General features: G+C 39.0%; 1 protein-coding gene across 13 annotated transcripts in view; it reads left to right on the top strand.

The window, feature by feature from the left end:
• Nucleotides 1-17122, top strand: part of MAP7 (microtubule associated protein 7) — a 173659-nt gene that overhangs the window by 116343 nt on the left and 40194 nt on the right. For all 13 annotated transcript variants that reach the window (XM_077894317.1, XM_077894311.1, XM_077894308.1 and 10 more), the window contains exon 3: nt 5623-5700. In XM_077894317.1, the coding sequence (XP_077750443.1) occupies nt 5623-5700 (78 nt within the window). The remainder of the gene's footprint in view (nt 1-5622; nt 5701-17122) is intronic.

Genomic DNA, 17122 nt, shown 5'->3' with positions numbered 1-17122 from the left:
ACACTTGCATTTTCTTCATGAAATATATATATATATATATCCTTGAGAAAAGCAGAAACTCAAGTTCATTTAAAAAAAATCCCTCTTAATTCCTATCCCTTTATCACCCTCCACCACAAGTCTTTAAAAGAGCCATTAAAAACTTCATTAGTGTTTATAAATCATTTCCCTCACAGAGGAATGCAGGCTTTGGAGTCTTCCAGGCCTTCTCTGGCTGCTACATCACGCCATTATAATGACTCCCTGTGTCATCATGTGTAAAAGGTCATGGGGTTGAGCCAGGAGGTCTGGTTTTAAGAACTAGCTTTGACACTTCACTGTGCCACCTTCCTCAATCATGTACATTTCTTCATTTGGAAAATAGGCTTAAGAACTCGCCATTGAATGAAGAAATGCTTGGCTAGCTCATAGAGCTATTATGAGGAACCAAATGATAATGTATGTGAAAGGGCTTTGTAAAATGCAAAGCCCTAATGAAGTTATTTACTGTATAAATGGTAGTTATTCAGATGGAAGTCAAAGCCTAGTGAACTCTTGGGAAAGCCTTGTCAAGTCAGTTGATGTCTTTGAGAGAGTTGAATCACTGAGTTCCAGGTTCATGCATGTTATTGAAGACAGAACATCAGGAGCACCCCCTGTCACTCTTCAAAGTGCCCCAGTTTGGGTGACCATCCCCCCTACCTTCAGTTATCCCAACAGGTGGTTGAGTGCAGAGTATAGCTGCAGGTGGACTCAGATCAACATTCCTTTGCTCTGGAAACTGTTCCTTCTGACAATGTTAGATCTACCAGGAAATGATGTGAAATGTTCACGATGTTAATTTACCTTCTATACCTTGATTTTGTTCCAGGGAAAAGTGATGTGAGGATGGAGATGACAGGGAGACAAAGAATTCAGAAAATTCACTATTTTAGTAAATAGTGAATTGAACTATTCAATTCCATTTTTTTCCTTTTTGGAAAGCTAGCTTTAAATATGATTTTTAAATTACTTTTTGCTTATTAAAACTGTGACTGCCAGCATTTATATTTTTTTAAGTCTGTTTTCAAATACAAGATTGCTATTCTTTTGCCCCATTGGTGCATGTTAGTGGAAGTTTAAAGGCTCTGAAAGTTAGTGAAGGTTGTTTGCTCATTCGTTCAACAGATACTCTTTTGAACTTACTGAATATTTACTGAATGTTCTCCTCCTGCCAGATATGGCCCTGACCACTGGAAATAAGCAGGGAACAAAACCAACAAGGCTTTGTTTCTCCCCACCCCCATTCACACCATTTTAATCTGCCACAAATATTATTGACATTCTAGCACCAAAGTGACTCTCTCTCAATGTAATCAGAAGGATGGAAACAAAATTTGAATGCCTTGGGGCGCCGGGGTGGCTCAGTCAGTTGAGTGTCTGACTCTTGGTTTCAGCTCAGGTCATGATCTCAGGATCCTGAGATGGAGCCGCATGTTAGGCTCAATGTGCTTGGCATAGAGTCTGCTTGAGATTCTCTTTCCCTCTATTCCCTACACTCCCTAAAACAATCAATCAATTGACCTTTAAAAAAAAAAAAAAAACTGAATGCCTTTTTCCCTTTACAATTTAACATTTTCTAGTGCCAGATTCCCAAAAGAATCAAAATCATCTAGCATATCACAATCACCATGTCCTAATTCTTTACTTTCTTAAAATCTGATTCCAAATGAGTAGTGATTATCATTTCAGAACTGACCTCAAAAGAAAGTCAGTGGGAAATTATTGCACTTGTAAGCATGGGCCTTATTTATAGTGATTAATTAATATATTTGTGCAGCACTATATACAGCCTTCTTTCTTATATATTATATGATCAGGCAAGATGCAGTTTGCTATACATAATGAGCATAATCTTTATATGAAACAATATTACAGAAATCATCTCTTGCACTGCTATTTTCCAACCATGTGTCTAAAAGGCAACTACTGCAGTGCATAATTGGATTATTGATACCAGTTACTCATTTGAGGCTCTCAGGATTGGTTTGGGTAGAAGAAGGTAGGTGAGTGTGTGTGTGTCCCATACATGGTTATTAAAATGTTCCTTTCAAAATTATTTCCAAAATTTAACATGAAATTTGGCATGTACTTGAAAGTAAGCTAGAAATGTCACATCCTTCATATTGATAGTCTGTGACAGAATTTATAAATGTAATTCAAAGTAGTTAAACTATTTTTTTTAAGATTTTATTTATTGAGGGCAGCCCAGGTGGCTCAGCGGTTTGGCTCCGCCTTCAGCCCAGGGTGTGATCCTAGAGACCCGTATCGAGTCCCATATCAGGCTCCCTGCATGGAGCCTGCTTCTCCCTCTGCCTGTGTCTCTGCCTCTGTCTCTCTCTGTGTCTCTCATGAATAAATAAATAAAATCTTTTTAAAAAAGAAAGATTTTATTTTTTGAGAGAGAAAGAAAGCACGTGAGTGGGGAGAGGTGCAGAGAGAGAGGGAGAGAGAGAGAGAGAATCACAAGCATGCTCCATGCTGAGTACAGAGCACTTGGGGTTTGATCTTGCCACCTGGAGAGACCTGGCTCATGACCTGAGCCAAAATCAAGAGTTGGACACTTAACTGACTGAGCCACCCAGGTGTCCCTAAACTATTTTATAGGCTTTCTGTAACGTGCTTATGCATCTTTTTAAATAAAGTTGATTTTGAGTTTTATAGTTAAATAAGTATTTGTGAACAGGTAAACCTCATTGTTTAAGGAATATTACTTAAGTGGTAATCACTGAAGGTCTCTTCTGACTTCATTTTGACTTGTTCTCAGTTCTTTCTTGAAAATGCCATTTGCCATGCTATCATTTCTTTTCATCATTTCTTTTACAAATGAAGTAAAACACCCCTGTGTATAATCCTTAACCAAGTGCCTGAGCAGGAGTCCACATGCACATTTTCAGATTTCAGAAGTAAACCTTTTGGGGCCAGGAGCAATGTTTTCTTACACAAAAAATATTTGAAATCTCCTAATCAGTAAATCTGAAAAGTAATCATCATAGTAATTACTGAGGTGTTTTTGGGTTTTGTTTTTCTACCAGTTTTTAAAAATTATATCTTGGGGATCCCTGGGTGGCGCAGCGGTTTGGCGCCTGCCTTTGGCCCAGGGCGCGATCCTGGAGACCCGGGATCGAATCCCACGTCGGGCTCCCGGTGCAGGGAGCCTGCTTCTGCCTCTGCCTATGTCTCTGCCTCTCTCTCTCTGTGTGACTATCATAAATAAGTAAAACTTAGAAAAAAATAAATTAAAAAATAAAAAATAAAAATAAAAATCATATCTTGGGGGCCCTTGGGTGGCTCTGTTAGTTAAGCGTCTGCTTTCAGCTCAGGTCATGATCCTGGGGTCCTGAGATCAAATGTCACCCCACCCCCAGTCTGGCTCCCTGCTCAGCAGGGAGTTTGCTTCTATCTCTCCCTCTGCCCCTCCCTGCCTTGTGCTGTCACATGTTCCTTCTCTCTCTTCTCTCTCAAATACATGAATAAAATCTTTAAAAAAAAATCATATCTTAAATGAAAAGTATAATAGCCCTCATTCTTGCTCATGATCTCACTGCCAGGTTTCTGCTTGCTTTTGATAGGCCTTTATACAGTTTCTGTTGCCCCTCAAGGTACAAATTCTGTAACATTTAAGAGGCACTTTAGGATGTAGGGCCTTTGAATTTGTTGATAAAGCACTACAGTGCTGTCTAAAATATTGTTCCACTAGGTTTCTATTTTTAACGTGAGATCTTAAAAATATGTTCATTTAAGAGAGAAGAAAATAAACCTGATTTTAAGGTAATTATTATCATCATCATTATCATTATTATTTTCTTATTTATATAGTAGCAGAGTGTAGCTCTCTGTTGGGAACCCCCAGCAATGTCTCCCTTGAGTGCAATCCAGAGTCCTCACTGTGACCAGCAAGCCCTGTGCCCTGGCCCTTGCCTGTCTGGCCCCATTGCTTACCATCTCACTCCATTCCAGGCTCTTAATTTTTTTTTTAATTTTTTTGTTTATTTATGATAGTCACAGAGAGAGAGAGAGGGGCAGAGACACAGGCAGAGGGAGAAGCAGGCTCCATGCACCGGGAGCCCAACGTGGGATTCGATCCCGGGTCTCCAGGATCGCGCCCTGGGCCAAAGGCAGGCACCAAACCGCTGTGCCACCCAGGGATCCCCCATTCCAGGCTCTTAAATCTACCCACTTCTTGAGCACATTAGGTGCTCTTACTATCAGGGCTTTTGTGCTCGCTTTCCATCTCCTGGAATATCTGCACATCTAGCTGTATTGTTTCCATCAGGGTTTTGCACTTGAAAGTTACCATCAATTAGGCCTCCCTTGGCCCCTGTCTAAAATGTTAAACAATCCCTTCGTACCATGTCACAATCCCCTTTATTGCTTTGTTGTCTCTTAGTAATTGTCTCAATCTAACATTTACTACATTTCCCCCCTTTTTTTTCATTTTTATGTTTTTAAAGATTTTATTTATTTGAGAGAGCATGCTTGAAGAGGGGGAGGGGAGAAAGAGGGGAAAGCAGAAGAAGCCTATGCCCTGAATGCAGATCGTGGGATCATGACCTGAGCCAAAGTCAGATGCTTAACGAACTGAGCCACTCAGACACACCAACCCCCCCCCCCCCCGCTTTTTTTTCATTCTATATCTCTTTATTTATCCTCTTTGTAAAATTCTCCCTGAGTAGAATGCAGTCCCCATGAGGACAAAGAGTTTTTATTTTTTTCTTGAGTGCTTTATTTTCAGCACATAGAATGATGCCTGGTGCGTCAACAAGTGTTCAGTGAATGAGTTTACTGAGGCTTATGTGCGAGGCACCATAACTAAATACCATTTCGCTATTTCATTTAGTTCTTACAGTGATGTGAGATTGGTTCCACTTCAGTTCTGTTTCTATTCTCATTTTGTAGGTAATAAATAAAAATCTGTGAAACCCATGCCCTAATTAACTTCAGATTTAGAGAGTTGGTGAGTAACTCAGCCAAATCTACGCAGCAAGTGAGAGACAGAACAGGAAGTGAACTCTTGCCTGGGTGACTCCAAAGCTGGGCTTTTTACATCCAACTGATGAACATCTATTCAGTAGGAATTCACTTAGGATTCTATTTGCTGTTGAGGAACAGACTTTTTAAAGCATAAAAGTTCACTAGCTTAGAAACACAAAGCATTGTATATATTGTTGGATAGACAGTCAAAGGCTACAGTTATATTTTTACATCATAAGTTTTGGGGGAGAGCTGTGTGTCTTTTTATTTAATTTTTAGAAAATTTTTCCCATTTTTATTGAACTCAAACACCTATATTGTGAAATGATCACCACAGTCAGGTTAGTTATCATCCATCATCTCCTGTAGATATAGGAAAGAAAAAAAAAGGTTTTTTTCTTCTTGTGGATCCACTTAGGATCCACTCTTTCATATAATGTTTTTGAACAGGAGAAAAATGCTTGGGAATTCTCAGGAAAATTGTAGTAATAATAAAGTGTATCACTGAAACTATAGTCCTATAGAGCAATTTTTATAAGACACAGTAATATTTTATTCATCAAATTTACTAGACAAGAATCATTATTAGAAAACCTGCTCTTCTGCTCATGTGTTTTATCTCCTTTTCAGACCCTCCTCTCGTGCTACGGGTTGACGACCGGCAGCGGCTGGCCCGGGAGCGACGTGAGGAGCGTGAGAAGCAGCTAGGTATCCATCCCCAGTCCTCATCCAATCCTTCAGGGGCGCTGTTGTTGAGATTTTACTTTTCATCTCAAGGCTAATGGACACTTACCATTGAGCACATGGACATCACTATAATAACCATGCTGTCTAGCATGCCTTTATGAGTTGTACAGATGGATATGAAACAGAGTTTAGAAAGTGATCGAAACATAGGAACTCAATTTTAAGGAACAGGAAGGCCCAGCCCAGGATTAGGGTCATTTTGCTTCTTATATTGTAATCAGAGTTTAATGTGGCATTGGAGAGAATGTGTATATGAGAGGCACACACACATACACAAGGACAGTAACCTTATGGTTCTTTTTTTATGTAAACAGTCATGAGACTGTGTACACTGCTGGGGTACTTCCTGCTTTCTATGTTAAAATAAGGCTGCTGTTGAATTAAGAGACAGATGCAACCAACATGCTGCCAGGAAGAGTCCAAGACCTAGTGCTGAGCTGTCTGATTTTTCTTTTGCTGCCTAAGGTCTTTGTGAAAAGTTAACAACTGTGGTACTGCCATATAATCACCTGGAGAGCTGTGTCCCCAGGACGACCTTACCAGGAAGCCAAGATCAAAGCACCATTGTCTTCTAGAATATTGAGCAAGGATGCTAGTGCTAACTCCTCCTTTACTTTGATGTCCATTTATGCAAATTGCTAAAGCAGGATACTCTCCTTACGTACCTTGGAAAGATGAAATGTCTGGTCAATGTGTCTCGGTGTTTCAAGAATGTCTCTTTTATTTGAAATTAGGACTGATTTAAGTTGCCCGCATGTTCCAAGTGGATGACACATAATGTTTCTAGAGTTCCACTGTGTTTTATAAGAGTTTATGTTTCAGTTGGAGAACCCAGCACCTGTACTGCATCTTTTCTATTGTTCTTATCCACACATTTGTGAAATTCATTGGAAGCTGGTTTTCAGAAGTCTTTTGATGTTATTTACTTCTTCCAACACAGGCCTTATTCTCTCCTTTGCCATAATTGTCATGTGAGCTCAGTTATTTTGCTGCCAAGGTCTTTTCGAGCTCTGCTGCTTTTATGCCCAGACTTTTGCCCAGGCTTGAAGTTTCCTGTTGCTGACAAGCTTCCCACAGGCTGGTAGGTTCCTGGAGGCAGGGCTGTCTGTGGCCATCAGGCTTCTGCTTTCCCAGAAGTGCTCTGCAGCCTGGATATCTTCCTCCTGGCAGCTATGCCCACTGCTCTCTGATTCAGGCTGGTTTGACAAGTGGATGAGAAACGGAGGAAAGGCAGAGCTACCCAAGCAGAATGAGACTCCAGATGAGCAAAAAGAAGGAACTGCCCACTGTTTTGAGATGGCTGGTATTTGCATTCTGTCTTTGGATCCATCCAGGATTAGTCCTTGAGTCCTCTCCCCTCTCTGCCTCATCCAGCTGGGTCAGGTCTTACACTATCAAATCTCTCCTTCAAGTTGCAACGTGGATTCCTATCTGTTTGAGCAGAAATAGTTCCAGAGCTCAGGACTCTACTCTTTTATGAATGAAATCCCATTGTGAATTAGCTTTTACAGATTAACTCATACCTTCCTGTTTGGGTTTGTTTTTCAAAGCCAAGCACTATTAGTGTTCTTGCAGAATGCATGAACATGAAAGTCAAAAATTATTTTCACTTCTTATGCTATAAAGTTATAAGACCTTTAGCTTTGGGCCTGTGCACGCCTACAAGTTGCCTAACTTTGTATGTTGAGCAGCTCGATTTTTGTCTTAAGATGAAGCCCCTTATTTTAATTCATATCCACAGGGCAGAACATTACTTACTAATTTATAAATTCAAAAACCTAATTAGCCAAGTATTGTGTTCAAAAGATAGAGATTGAGACCCAACCTTCAAGGACTACCAGTCGTGTAGTGGGGCAGGAGATAAACCCACAGCGATTGTAATAGGAGGTGGTGTTGAAAAGGTGTGCACATGGGTTGGTGAGAACCCACAGAAGCACCTAACCAGTCTACAAGTGTCATGTGCTATGAGAGTTTCCCACTAGAGGTTGTAGAAGTGCTATCCAGGAGGATGGAAGAGACTGTAAAACAGTGATGCAGGGATAGGTGGGAAAAGGCATTTGCTAAAGAGACCCATCATGCTCCTTGGATTATATCATATGGGTCAAAGTAATTTTCAGATGATTATATTATCATGTTATTGCAACTTGACTATTTTGGTGAGCCAGCATATAATATACATAGTTTATTTTTTCTTTCTTATCCCTGCCATGTTAAATATCATAGTTTCCTTAATTCTGATCTTTTATTGTTGTTGAAAATCATAATTTTAATGAAATACATTAGTCCTAATTTTTATTTTTTATTTGCATTAATTGTATTTTCTTTTTAAAATTTAAAGCAGTGTCTTTTTGCCTAGTTTTTTCTATTTAAGCCATCATAGCAGCAACTAAATCTTGAGAGGCTCTCTTCAATCTTCATAAAAACATGAGTAAACATACATGTAAGCACACATACATAGATTTGTAAAAGTGTCATCTAAAATCTATCATCTAACTTAAATCGTGCCTTACAGTATATGAAGGTGATTTCCAAAAAAATCTTTAGTACTAAAAATCAGAGGGCACACCTGAGCAACTACCCTTAAACTGTGCTTTGCAAAAACTAGAATGACAGTGGAATATTTAAAAAGAAGGGGTGAGGGCAGCCCTGGTGGCTCAGCAGCTTAGCACCGCCTTCAGCCCAGGGCGTGACCCTGGAGACCCGGGAGCAAGTCCCCCATCCGGCTCCTTGTGAGGAGTCTGCTTCTCCTCTGCCTGTGTCTCTGCCTCTCTTTCTCTCTGTGTCTCTCATGAATAAATAAAAAATAAATTAAATAAATTTAAAAAAAGAAGGGCTGAGGGGCTGTCACTCAATAACAGAGCTTGGACTGTGCTTTTCAAAAGCAAAAACAGTTGGGAATACCAACTGTTACCAAGCTTTCGAACTTTAAAGCTTTTCAAGTTAAAAAAAAAAAAAAAAAAGATTGGAATACATTCCATAAATTCCAATAAAGCAGTTTTTTTAATGATTGGCCATGGTGATTGATTATTCACTGTTGGATGTAGATTGAAATTGACATTGAAATCATTAAACATTTTTGTTTTAATCCACATTTTTGAAAAGGCAAGGTAGGAAGAATAAAGGTCTTTTTGTTTTGGATGGCGTGTCATGTTTGTACTATTTTGCAAACAGGGAGGACCTATTAATAACTTTCTGTGGGTTAAATCTCTGAGTCATGCTTTAATGCTTTTATGGTAGGATTATATCATGTGGCTTGTTCTTTCTATGTTATCCTTCAATTTATCACATAAAACCAGGCTTAATTCTTCACTTTTGGGACTGTTCCGTCCATTCAGGTGAGCACACATACTCTGAAGCTTTATTTTTCTGTCTTAAAGCTTTAGTGATAATGAAGGAATCTCCCTAACTACTATTCCATCTGATTCTGTTCAGGCCATTCCTTCAAACTCCCTTCTCTTGACTTCTGTATCTTTTTCACCATCGCTCTTCCAAGCTTTGATTTTTTTTTTTTTTTTTTTACCTAAGGGGGAAAAATTCATTTGTCCTCATTAGTTTCAACTCTCCTTTTTTGACGACATGGGTCCTCTACATTATTTTTGCTCATAAGATAGTAGATGCTTCCCCATTATCTAAAACTCAGCTTCTGTACAACTAACTTGCTTATTGACTTTCGTTCCAAAACTGACTCCTGTGGGTCATTTTATGACTCCTATAAGCCCATTGCACCAATATTTTTCTGGCTCCAAGAAATTCTTTCAGCTGTTTTTGGTATTTGCACTGTTGCTGGAGGCACTGGTATCTTTCTGACTACCAGTCTTAGCTGTTGGACCTTTTGCCTTATAAAACATTTTTTCTCTTTGGTGTCCCAATACTAGGCACTGACTAGACTCCACCCTGACCTGTTGGGCCATTTGAAGTTACCAGAGATTGGTTGGACTTAGCCTTGTCCTAAAGCTGGAGCTTCAGCCGTCTCTAGCCTAGTGGGCAGGTGGGAGTTGCTACCTTCTCTCTGTCCCTCAATCCAGTTAGTCATGAGAATAATTGACGCTATCTTCAAACTAAATCTCAGGTCCATGCCTTTGAATTTGCTGCCGGTGCTGTCATCCCCATCTAGGCCTTCATAAACTCATGTCTTAATCACCAGAACTAGCTCATAGAAGGCCTTCATTTCTCCGGCTGTGTTACAGTTAGCACCCCTTCCCTCTTTTTGAAGCCCTTCCTAGTTTTCGTGGCCTTTCATGTTCTGGAGATTTGATCATTTTTTCACTCTACAGTCTATTTTGCATAACATATTTTAGCTCAAATTCTGATGCTGTTTTATGCCCTACTGAACTTTTTCCTGGTTGGATTTTATTTAACTTCCTGGTTGCATCTATTTTAAACTTTTAAAGGGTGTGACTGACTATAATTTTCTAATTCTTTGTATCCCAATACATGACATGGTACTAATTATTAAGCAGGTAGTGAATATTTGCTGTTTCTTTACACTTTCATGAAGTCTTTCATGAAATAATAATAAGCAGAAAAACATTTTTTTTAAGATTTTTATTTATTTGGGAGCATGAGAGAGAGAGCACAAGCAGAGAGAAGCAAATTCTCCACTGAGTGGGGAGCCCAACTTGGGGCCCGATCCTAGAACCCCCAAGATTGTGACCTGAGCTGAAGGTAGACACTTAACCAACTGAGCCACCAAGGCACCCCCAAAAAACATTCAACATTCCATTATCACATTTAATAGCAAAATAACACCATGGTTACACTTTTAATTGTGCGGGCCTGCCATAATTGTTAATGTAATTTATTTATTTTTTTAATTTATTTATTCAGAGAGAGAGAGAGAGGCAGAGACACAGGCAGAGAGAGAAGCAGGCTCCATGCAGGAAGCCTGATGTGGGACTCGATCCCGGGTCTCCAGGATCACACCCCGGGCTGCAGGTGGTGCTAAACTGCTGCGCCACCGGGGCTGCCCATAAAATGGCATTTATTTTATTTTTATATCATGATAAGTTAACTTAAGGAAGGAACTAAGAAACTCTAGAAAGATAGAATAGAGGATTTTCTTTCAGCCAGAGCACATTTAAGCATGTCCTTAATATTACTCTCAACATCTGAGCATGTGTATTTTACTTACTTGTTTATTGTCTGTCCACCCCGCAGTGGGACATAAGCTCCACAAGAGAAAATATTTGTGTCATTTTGTCATTTCTGCAGCCCAGTACCTATTAATAATGGTGCCTGGCACATAGTTGATGTCTGACCATTGCTGTTGAATATTAAATGAATAGTAAGTCTATGCGTGTTTATGTAAGTAGAGATGAATACAACAGGTGTACTGCAAATTAGTTAAGACATTACCAAATTATGAGATAATACCTACCTAATAATAATGGTTCAATCAAACAAGTCTTAGATTCTTATTAACTGTTTTCTCACAGGAACAAGGACACAAAGGTCATCTATCCCATGGTTATGCCTTAAAACTGTCTGATTTTTATGTATGTTATAAAACTAATAGTCCTACAATGTGTTGACAAATTCAAGAGAATATATAGGGAATGTTTAGCAAGTGAATAGTCTTCTGCACGTGGGGAGATACAGAGTTCCCCCTTTTTAAAATGGTACAAATTAAGTTTGAAGTACTAGCATGAATAGAGTCACATTCCCAACGGGGACTTCAATGACATCATGAAAGATTATCAGAGAATTATATGATTGATTCATATAGCTCATGAAGAAAAATTTGAGTTTAAAAAATCTTTTCTTCAATTTATTCATAGGGGTTTTGTAGGTAAGTTCAAACTTGTACAAGAGATCTGTCACAGAGTGTTAGAAATCACTTAGATAATATAGAAAAGATTTTGACCTGTAAGCTAACGTCAGTTAGCTTATATTTGAGTTTCTTTCTGTAGATAATTTTACTAGACTTATTTGCCCATCCAGTCATAGCTCATTTACTTTGCTTTTTTTTTTTTCCTTCTTTAAATCTTCTTAATCTCAGTGCATTGTCAACACAGGGACAGCATTGTTAATAAGAGCATGGTCAAGAGATAAATGATCATTTGAGCCTGGCTTGAATGTTCATCTCAAAAATGCTGGGGGATTAGGACTAATTAGTAAACAACCAGTAATGCTGTAGTGATTAGAGTCACAAGTGAAGCTGTCCCTGATTTCACATCTCACATTATTCGATTAGCACAGTCGTTGGTTTTGACAAGACTATCCACAAAAAAATACAAGCTTTGGGAAGGCATTCTTTCCAAACCAAATTGCTACTGGGTAAAACTTTGACAGACCTGTGGTTAATCTTGGCATCTGGTCTCCTGAAGTTGTCCCCTAATGAACACAGTGTACAAAAGCCCTTAAGACTGTCAGGCAGGCTATGAACAGCTTAAGGATCTGAATACATGGTAGTGGGAGGGATGTGGACATGAGCACATAACCACAGTATCGTGATTCAAGCTCAGGACTGGCCAGAATAAATGCTTGTTGCAGGGTGGATTTGGTAACTCAGAGGCTGAAGCTTTACCATAAAATGAATGAATCATTGTGACTAAGCAGCCATTATTTCTTTCTCTCAAATTGTCTTTGCCTTTGAGGCTGAAGATGAAAAGATCTCAAAATCTGAAAAGTAGGGATCTTGTAAACAGATGATGATAAAGACTGAGTAACATTAGAAGATCAGAGTCTTCACATCGGGTAACCAATTTACTCCAATCTCAAGAAGGAGTTTAGTCCCTGGAAGGTGTTACAAATCATGTCCTTCAACATAATGGCTCATTGTTTGCTTCTAGAGGCAGACAGTCCAGAGTTTGAGTTCCATCTTCACCGCCGACTTATTGTGAGACATCAGGCAGGTTACATCACTTCTCTGTGTCTCAGACTTCTCATAATAAAGTGAGTTTAATAGCAGTGTCTACCTCACTGAGTGGCTGTGAAGATAATGCCTGAAGATCACTTGGTGTCAGCACAAAGTAAGAGCTGAAGACATCTCACCACGGTGATGATGGTGAAAAGATGAGGATGGCAGGCCACGTGATGCCAGATACTGACTTAGATGCCTAGGATTGAAGAAGCCTAATGTTTCTGAGCTAGGGGAGGCAAGAAGGAGGGGGGTGGTTATATTTCCTGGTCCAGGAGGCTCAGTAAAGCAGCCAGGTAAGGAAGATGGCAACATTTTTTAAGAAGTGAAAGTGGGTAAGGGTTGAAATAACTAAAAGATTCCAAGGACGACCATTGATTTGTATGCTTTGGCAAAACTCCATCTACTTTAGCAAAGAATGAATGCTTCTTTAAGCCTGGCCCTGTAGGCAGGAGTCCTGGATTGTATTGTTGTCTTATATCAGAAGTCCTCAGCCCGTGTATAAAGGAAGGCTCTTGGTAGTCCGCAGGCATAACCTGCTATCCCGACCACTCAAGGACATGTGTGGTGGTCATCCTGCAAGGTTCCACTTGTTACCAGGCAGTTCTCCAGTATACTAGTCCAATGAGAGGTGAATGGAAGAGTTTAAGTGACTAATTGAGAAAGCTTGGAATTAACACTAAGGCCTACTGGAAGTCACAGTCCTTTAAGTCTTCAGCTTGTTCCTCAGATTTACTTTGAAATTGGAAATGCAGGTAATCTCAGTAATTGTTGAGATAAAGCATAAAGATGAATATACTAACACTCAAAATCAAAACAAAAAGAAACCTAATTGTAATCCCACACACCTCAAAGGTAAAAACAAAAAAAATCAAGTCCCAGGAGTTAACTGGAAAAGATCTTGGAGATCATTTTGTATATACTCTCTAATTAGAGGTCAGATAGGATAGGTTGGCTCATTTTCCCAAGGTCACACAAAACTAGTACCAGAACCAAATCCTGAACTCAGATATTTGGCACTTGTCACTTTTTGATTCTTCATTATATTATTGGCTATAGCTGGTACCCAGTAATACCAGTAACCAATTTGTATCCTTCCAATATCTTAATATGAAAGTGAGACAACAGCCCTGAATGTTTCAGAGATGAAGTGATAATATTCCCTCATGTAGTAAGGGCACATGAATGTAGTAGTGACATGTACTCCCACAGATGTAAGCCTGCTCAGAAGCACCAGGCTGGGCACTAGACTGTTGATTGTGGCCGGGACGGGAAGTCACTCAGCCCACGAGTGCACTGTCCTACCTTTGTTCTTCCCATTAGCTACATCTCCTCTATGGCAGTACAGCAGGAATTAGGCTGATTGCCATAAAGATTCACTCATGATAATGATCTATATTTTCCGAGTCCCTAACTGTGCATGTGGCACTATGCTAAGCACTCCATTTTTCCTGTGAGACCACCTAGACCCTGTAAGGAAGATGGTGCCCTTGCAGTTTGAGAATACAAGACCACACAGGTATGGGTGAATGAATCCAGAAGTAATGATTAAGACCCTTGGATATGTTCTAGTTATGAAAAGCACTATAGTAAGTGGAGGGAAAAAGGGAAAACAGTGAAAAAAAAAAAAAAAACCTTTGCTACCTGGAAATCAGAATAGAAGAAATACTGAAGTTTATGGTAGATGTCATAAAAGCAGCACTGACACACACACACACACACACACGCACCGCCGAAGAGTCAAAGCTCCTGAGGATCTTGAGGGCAGTGTTCCTCCAAATGCCATCAGTACAGCACTTGGGATCACCCAGGCTCACCTGGGAGGTTTGTTCAAAATTCAGATTCTTAGGCCCCATCCTAGAATTGGTAAATCTGAATATGAGGGTGAGAGCCCAGGAATTTACATTTTAGCCAGTACTCCTCCCCCACAGATACACACACATACCCCCCTCCCACATGTGATTCTGAAATATATTACTTGTAAGACCACTGCTTTAACGGATGGATCAGTTTGAATAAACAATGATGGCAACTTTCTTAGCAGAGCAACAATGGGAGCAAAGAGATGGAAGAAGCATGGGTTGTTTGGAAGGGGCAGTAAGGGGAAATAAGCATATTTAGAATTAAGAGGCTATTTTGGAGAGCAATGCAGAATAGGGCCACAGAAGGGTATTAAGACCAAGTTTAGAGAGGACTTTAGAAATCAGTGGAGTTTCAGTTTAATGTGAAAATAATGGCAAATATTCATGAGCAAGAAAGTAGCCTAATGAAAAACATGATTTAAGGAAAATTAACCTGTGACCTGATAAACTCTAATTTTATAAATTTACTTTAGCAGTTTTAAAAAATATTTTCTTAACATTCCATAAACTTGTTTTTCTTATTTTGTCTTTTGGCTTCTGGAATATCTTAAAGGAAAAGAAAATACTACATTCTTAAATATCCTTAAAGAATCTGAAGTTTTCCTCAACATGAGGTATAAAAGTCAAAGACTATGTAGTTTGAAAGCAAAGAGTTAAGAATAGATATATCCTACTGCCTGTCTTCAGGGTTCAGGGTACGAATCCATTTCTTTTTCTGCCTGTGATTCTCATCCATTGTCAGTGGAAGTATAAATTGGTGTGACCTCCACAGAGGATTATATGACAGTAGCTATCAAAATTTTAAATGTATATTCCCTCTGATTAAGCAATTCTACTTCTACAAAGATGTGTTCACATATCTACAAAGGTCATAAGAGTACAATGTCACCCAAGGTCTGAATTGATAAAATACTAGAAACTTAGATAATTTATCAGTATCTGATTATATTAAAATAAAGTATGTGGGCAATGGAATATTACATAGCCATTAAAAAGGCTATTGGATTTATGTTTTATGTGTTGATGTGCAAATATCTCTAAGATATTTTTTCAGTGAAAAAAAGCAAGACTCGGAGCAGAGGTGTACTATATATACTACAGTATGCATGAATTTTTATCTTTTTTTTCTTTTATATTTATACAAAAGGTAGAAGTGGAATATAAAAAGGTCTAAGGTTAGAGGAAAACCTTCATTTTGCCTTTTAATATTTTGTACTATTTAAGCTTCGACAAAAGTCTATCACTGTATATCTACCTTTTTAAATGAACTAAAATGTGTGGTACCATTGAAAGCCTGCCTGTAAGGTATTCCCATATAAGAAATCCAAAAGATATTATGTGCACAAGTGTGTGATCACAGTAAATTCACCTTTAAAACATGTTAGAATGGGGCACCTGGGCAGCTCAGCGGTTTAGCATCTGCCTTTGGCTCAGGTCAGGATCCCAGGGTCCTGGGATCGAGTCCCACATCAGGCTCCCCGGAGGGAGCCTGCTTCTCCCTCTGCCTTTGTCTCTGCCTCTTTCTCTCTGTCTCTCATGAATAAATAAATAAAATCATTTGAAAAATAAAATAAAGCATGTTAAATTATGTTCCCCATCTGTTACTTTCAATGTGCATTCTCAGTGTTTTTTTTTTTTAAGATTTTATTTATTTATTCATGAAAGACAGAGAGAGAGAGAGAGAGAGAGAGAGAGAGCAGAGACACAGGCAGAGGGAGAAGCAGGCTCCATGAAGGGAACCCAAAGTGTGACTTGATCCCGGGTCTCCAGGATCACGCCCTGGGCTGAAGGCGGTGCTAAACCACTGAGCCACCTGGGCTGCCCTCTCAGAGTGTTTTTATTTATTCACTCATTCAGCAAATATTTATTGGACACACACTATGTGCTTTTACTAAAGTAAATTTTCAACTTGGACCTGAGAATTTCTTTAGAGCCCTGGGCATTTAAACTTGGAAGAAATCTTGAAAATCAATTTCCACATCTTTTGGGAAACAAGAGAAAACTAAAATTCAAATGAATTTGTCTTAAGATCTCACCACCCATTAGTAGCAGAGCTGGGAGAACCCAGTTGTCTCTGCTACCACCCTGAGTGATGTCATAAGACAAACCCATCTTGAATTGTTCTTGCCTTTTCACACAAAGTCAATTCAGATTGCTTTCAGTAGATTTGTCTCCTCAAATGAACAGCTTTGGAAATATTTAATGGTAGCAGAAATGCAGAATCTTTGATAGTAAACATTTAGAGGAAACAAATGTTCCGAATTTTAATTTTTTTCTCTTAAGAAGTAACATTTTAACTTATATCCCATGTATTATTCTCAAGGTTTATGCTCTAAATTTTGTTTGGACCCTTTTACCAACAGTATTGTTAATAGCTCATATTAAAGATCTCTTCAGTTATCACAGATCAAGGAAGCATTATACTAAAAAAAAAAAGTTTTGTGGGGTATGTATTCCACTAAAATGAGGAAGGACCATGTGTATGTAAAGGAGAAAAGAAACACTCTATCACTGAACAATATTTTCTGCATTGTGCATTTTCATTCAGCCTGTGATATTAATAGATTTATCTAACCAGAATGTTGTGGGCAAGAGCTGCTTATTTAGTCTCACATCACTTAGCTTACTCAGTGTGATAAATCTGTAAGGCATTTAATATATC

Source organism: Canis aureus, chromosome 1 (genome assembly GCF_053574225.1).
Source record: "Canis aureus isolate CA01 chromosome 1, VMU_Caureus_v.1.0, whole genome shotgun sequence".
Taxonomy (NCBI): domain Eukaryota; kingdom Metazoa; phylum Chordata; class Mammalia; order Carnivora; family Canidae; genus Canis; species Canis aureus.
The sequence above is the reverse complement of the archived record's forward strand: the minus strand, read 5'-3'. Positions and strand labels throughout refer to the sequence as shown.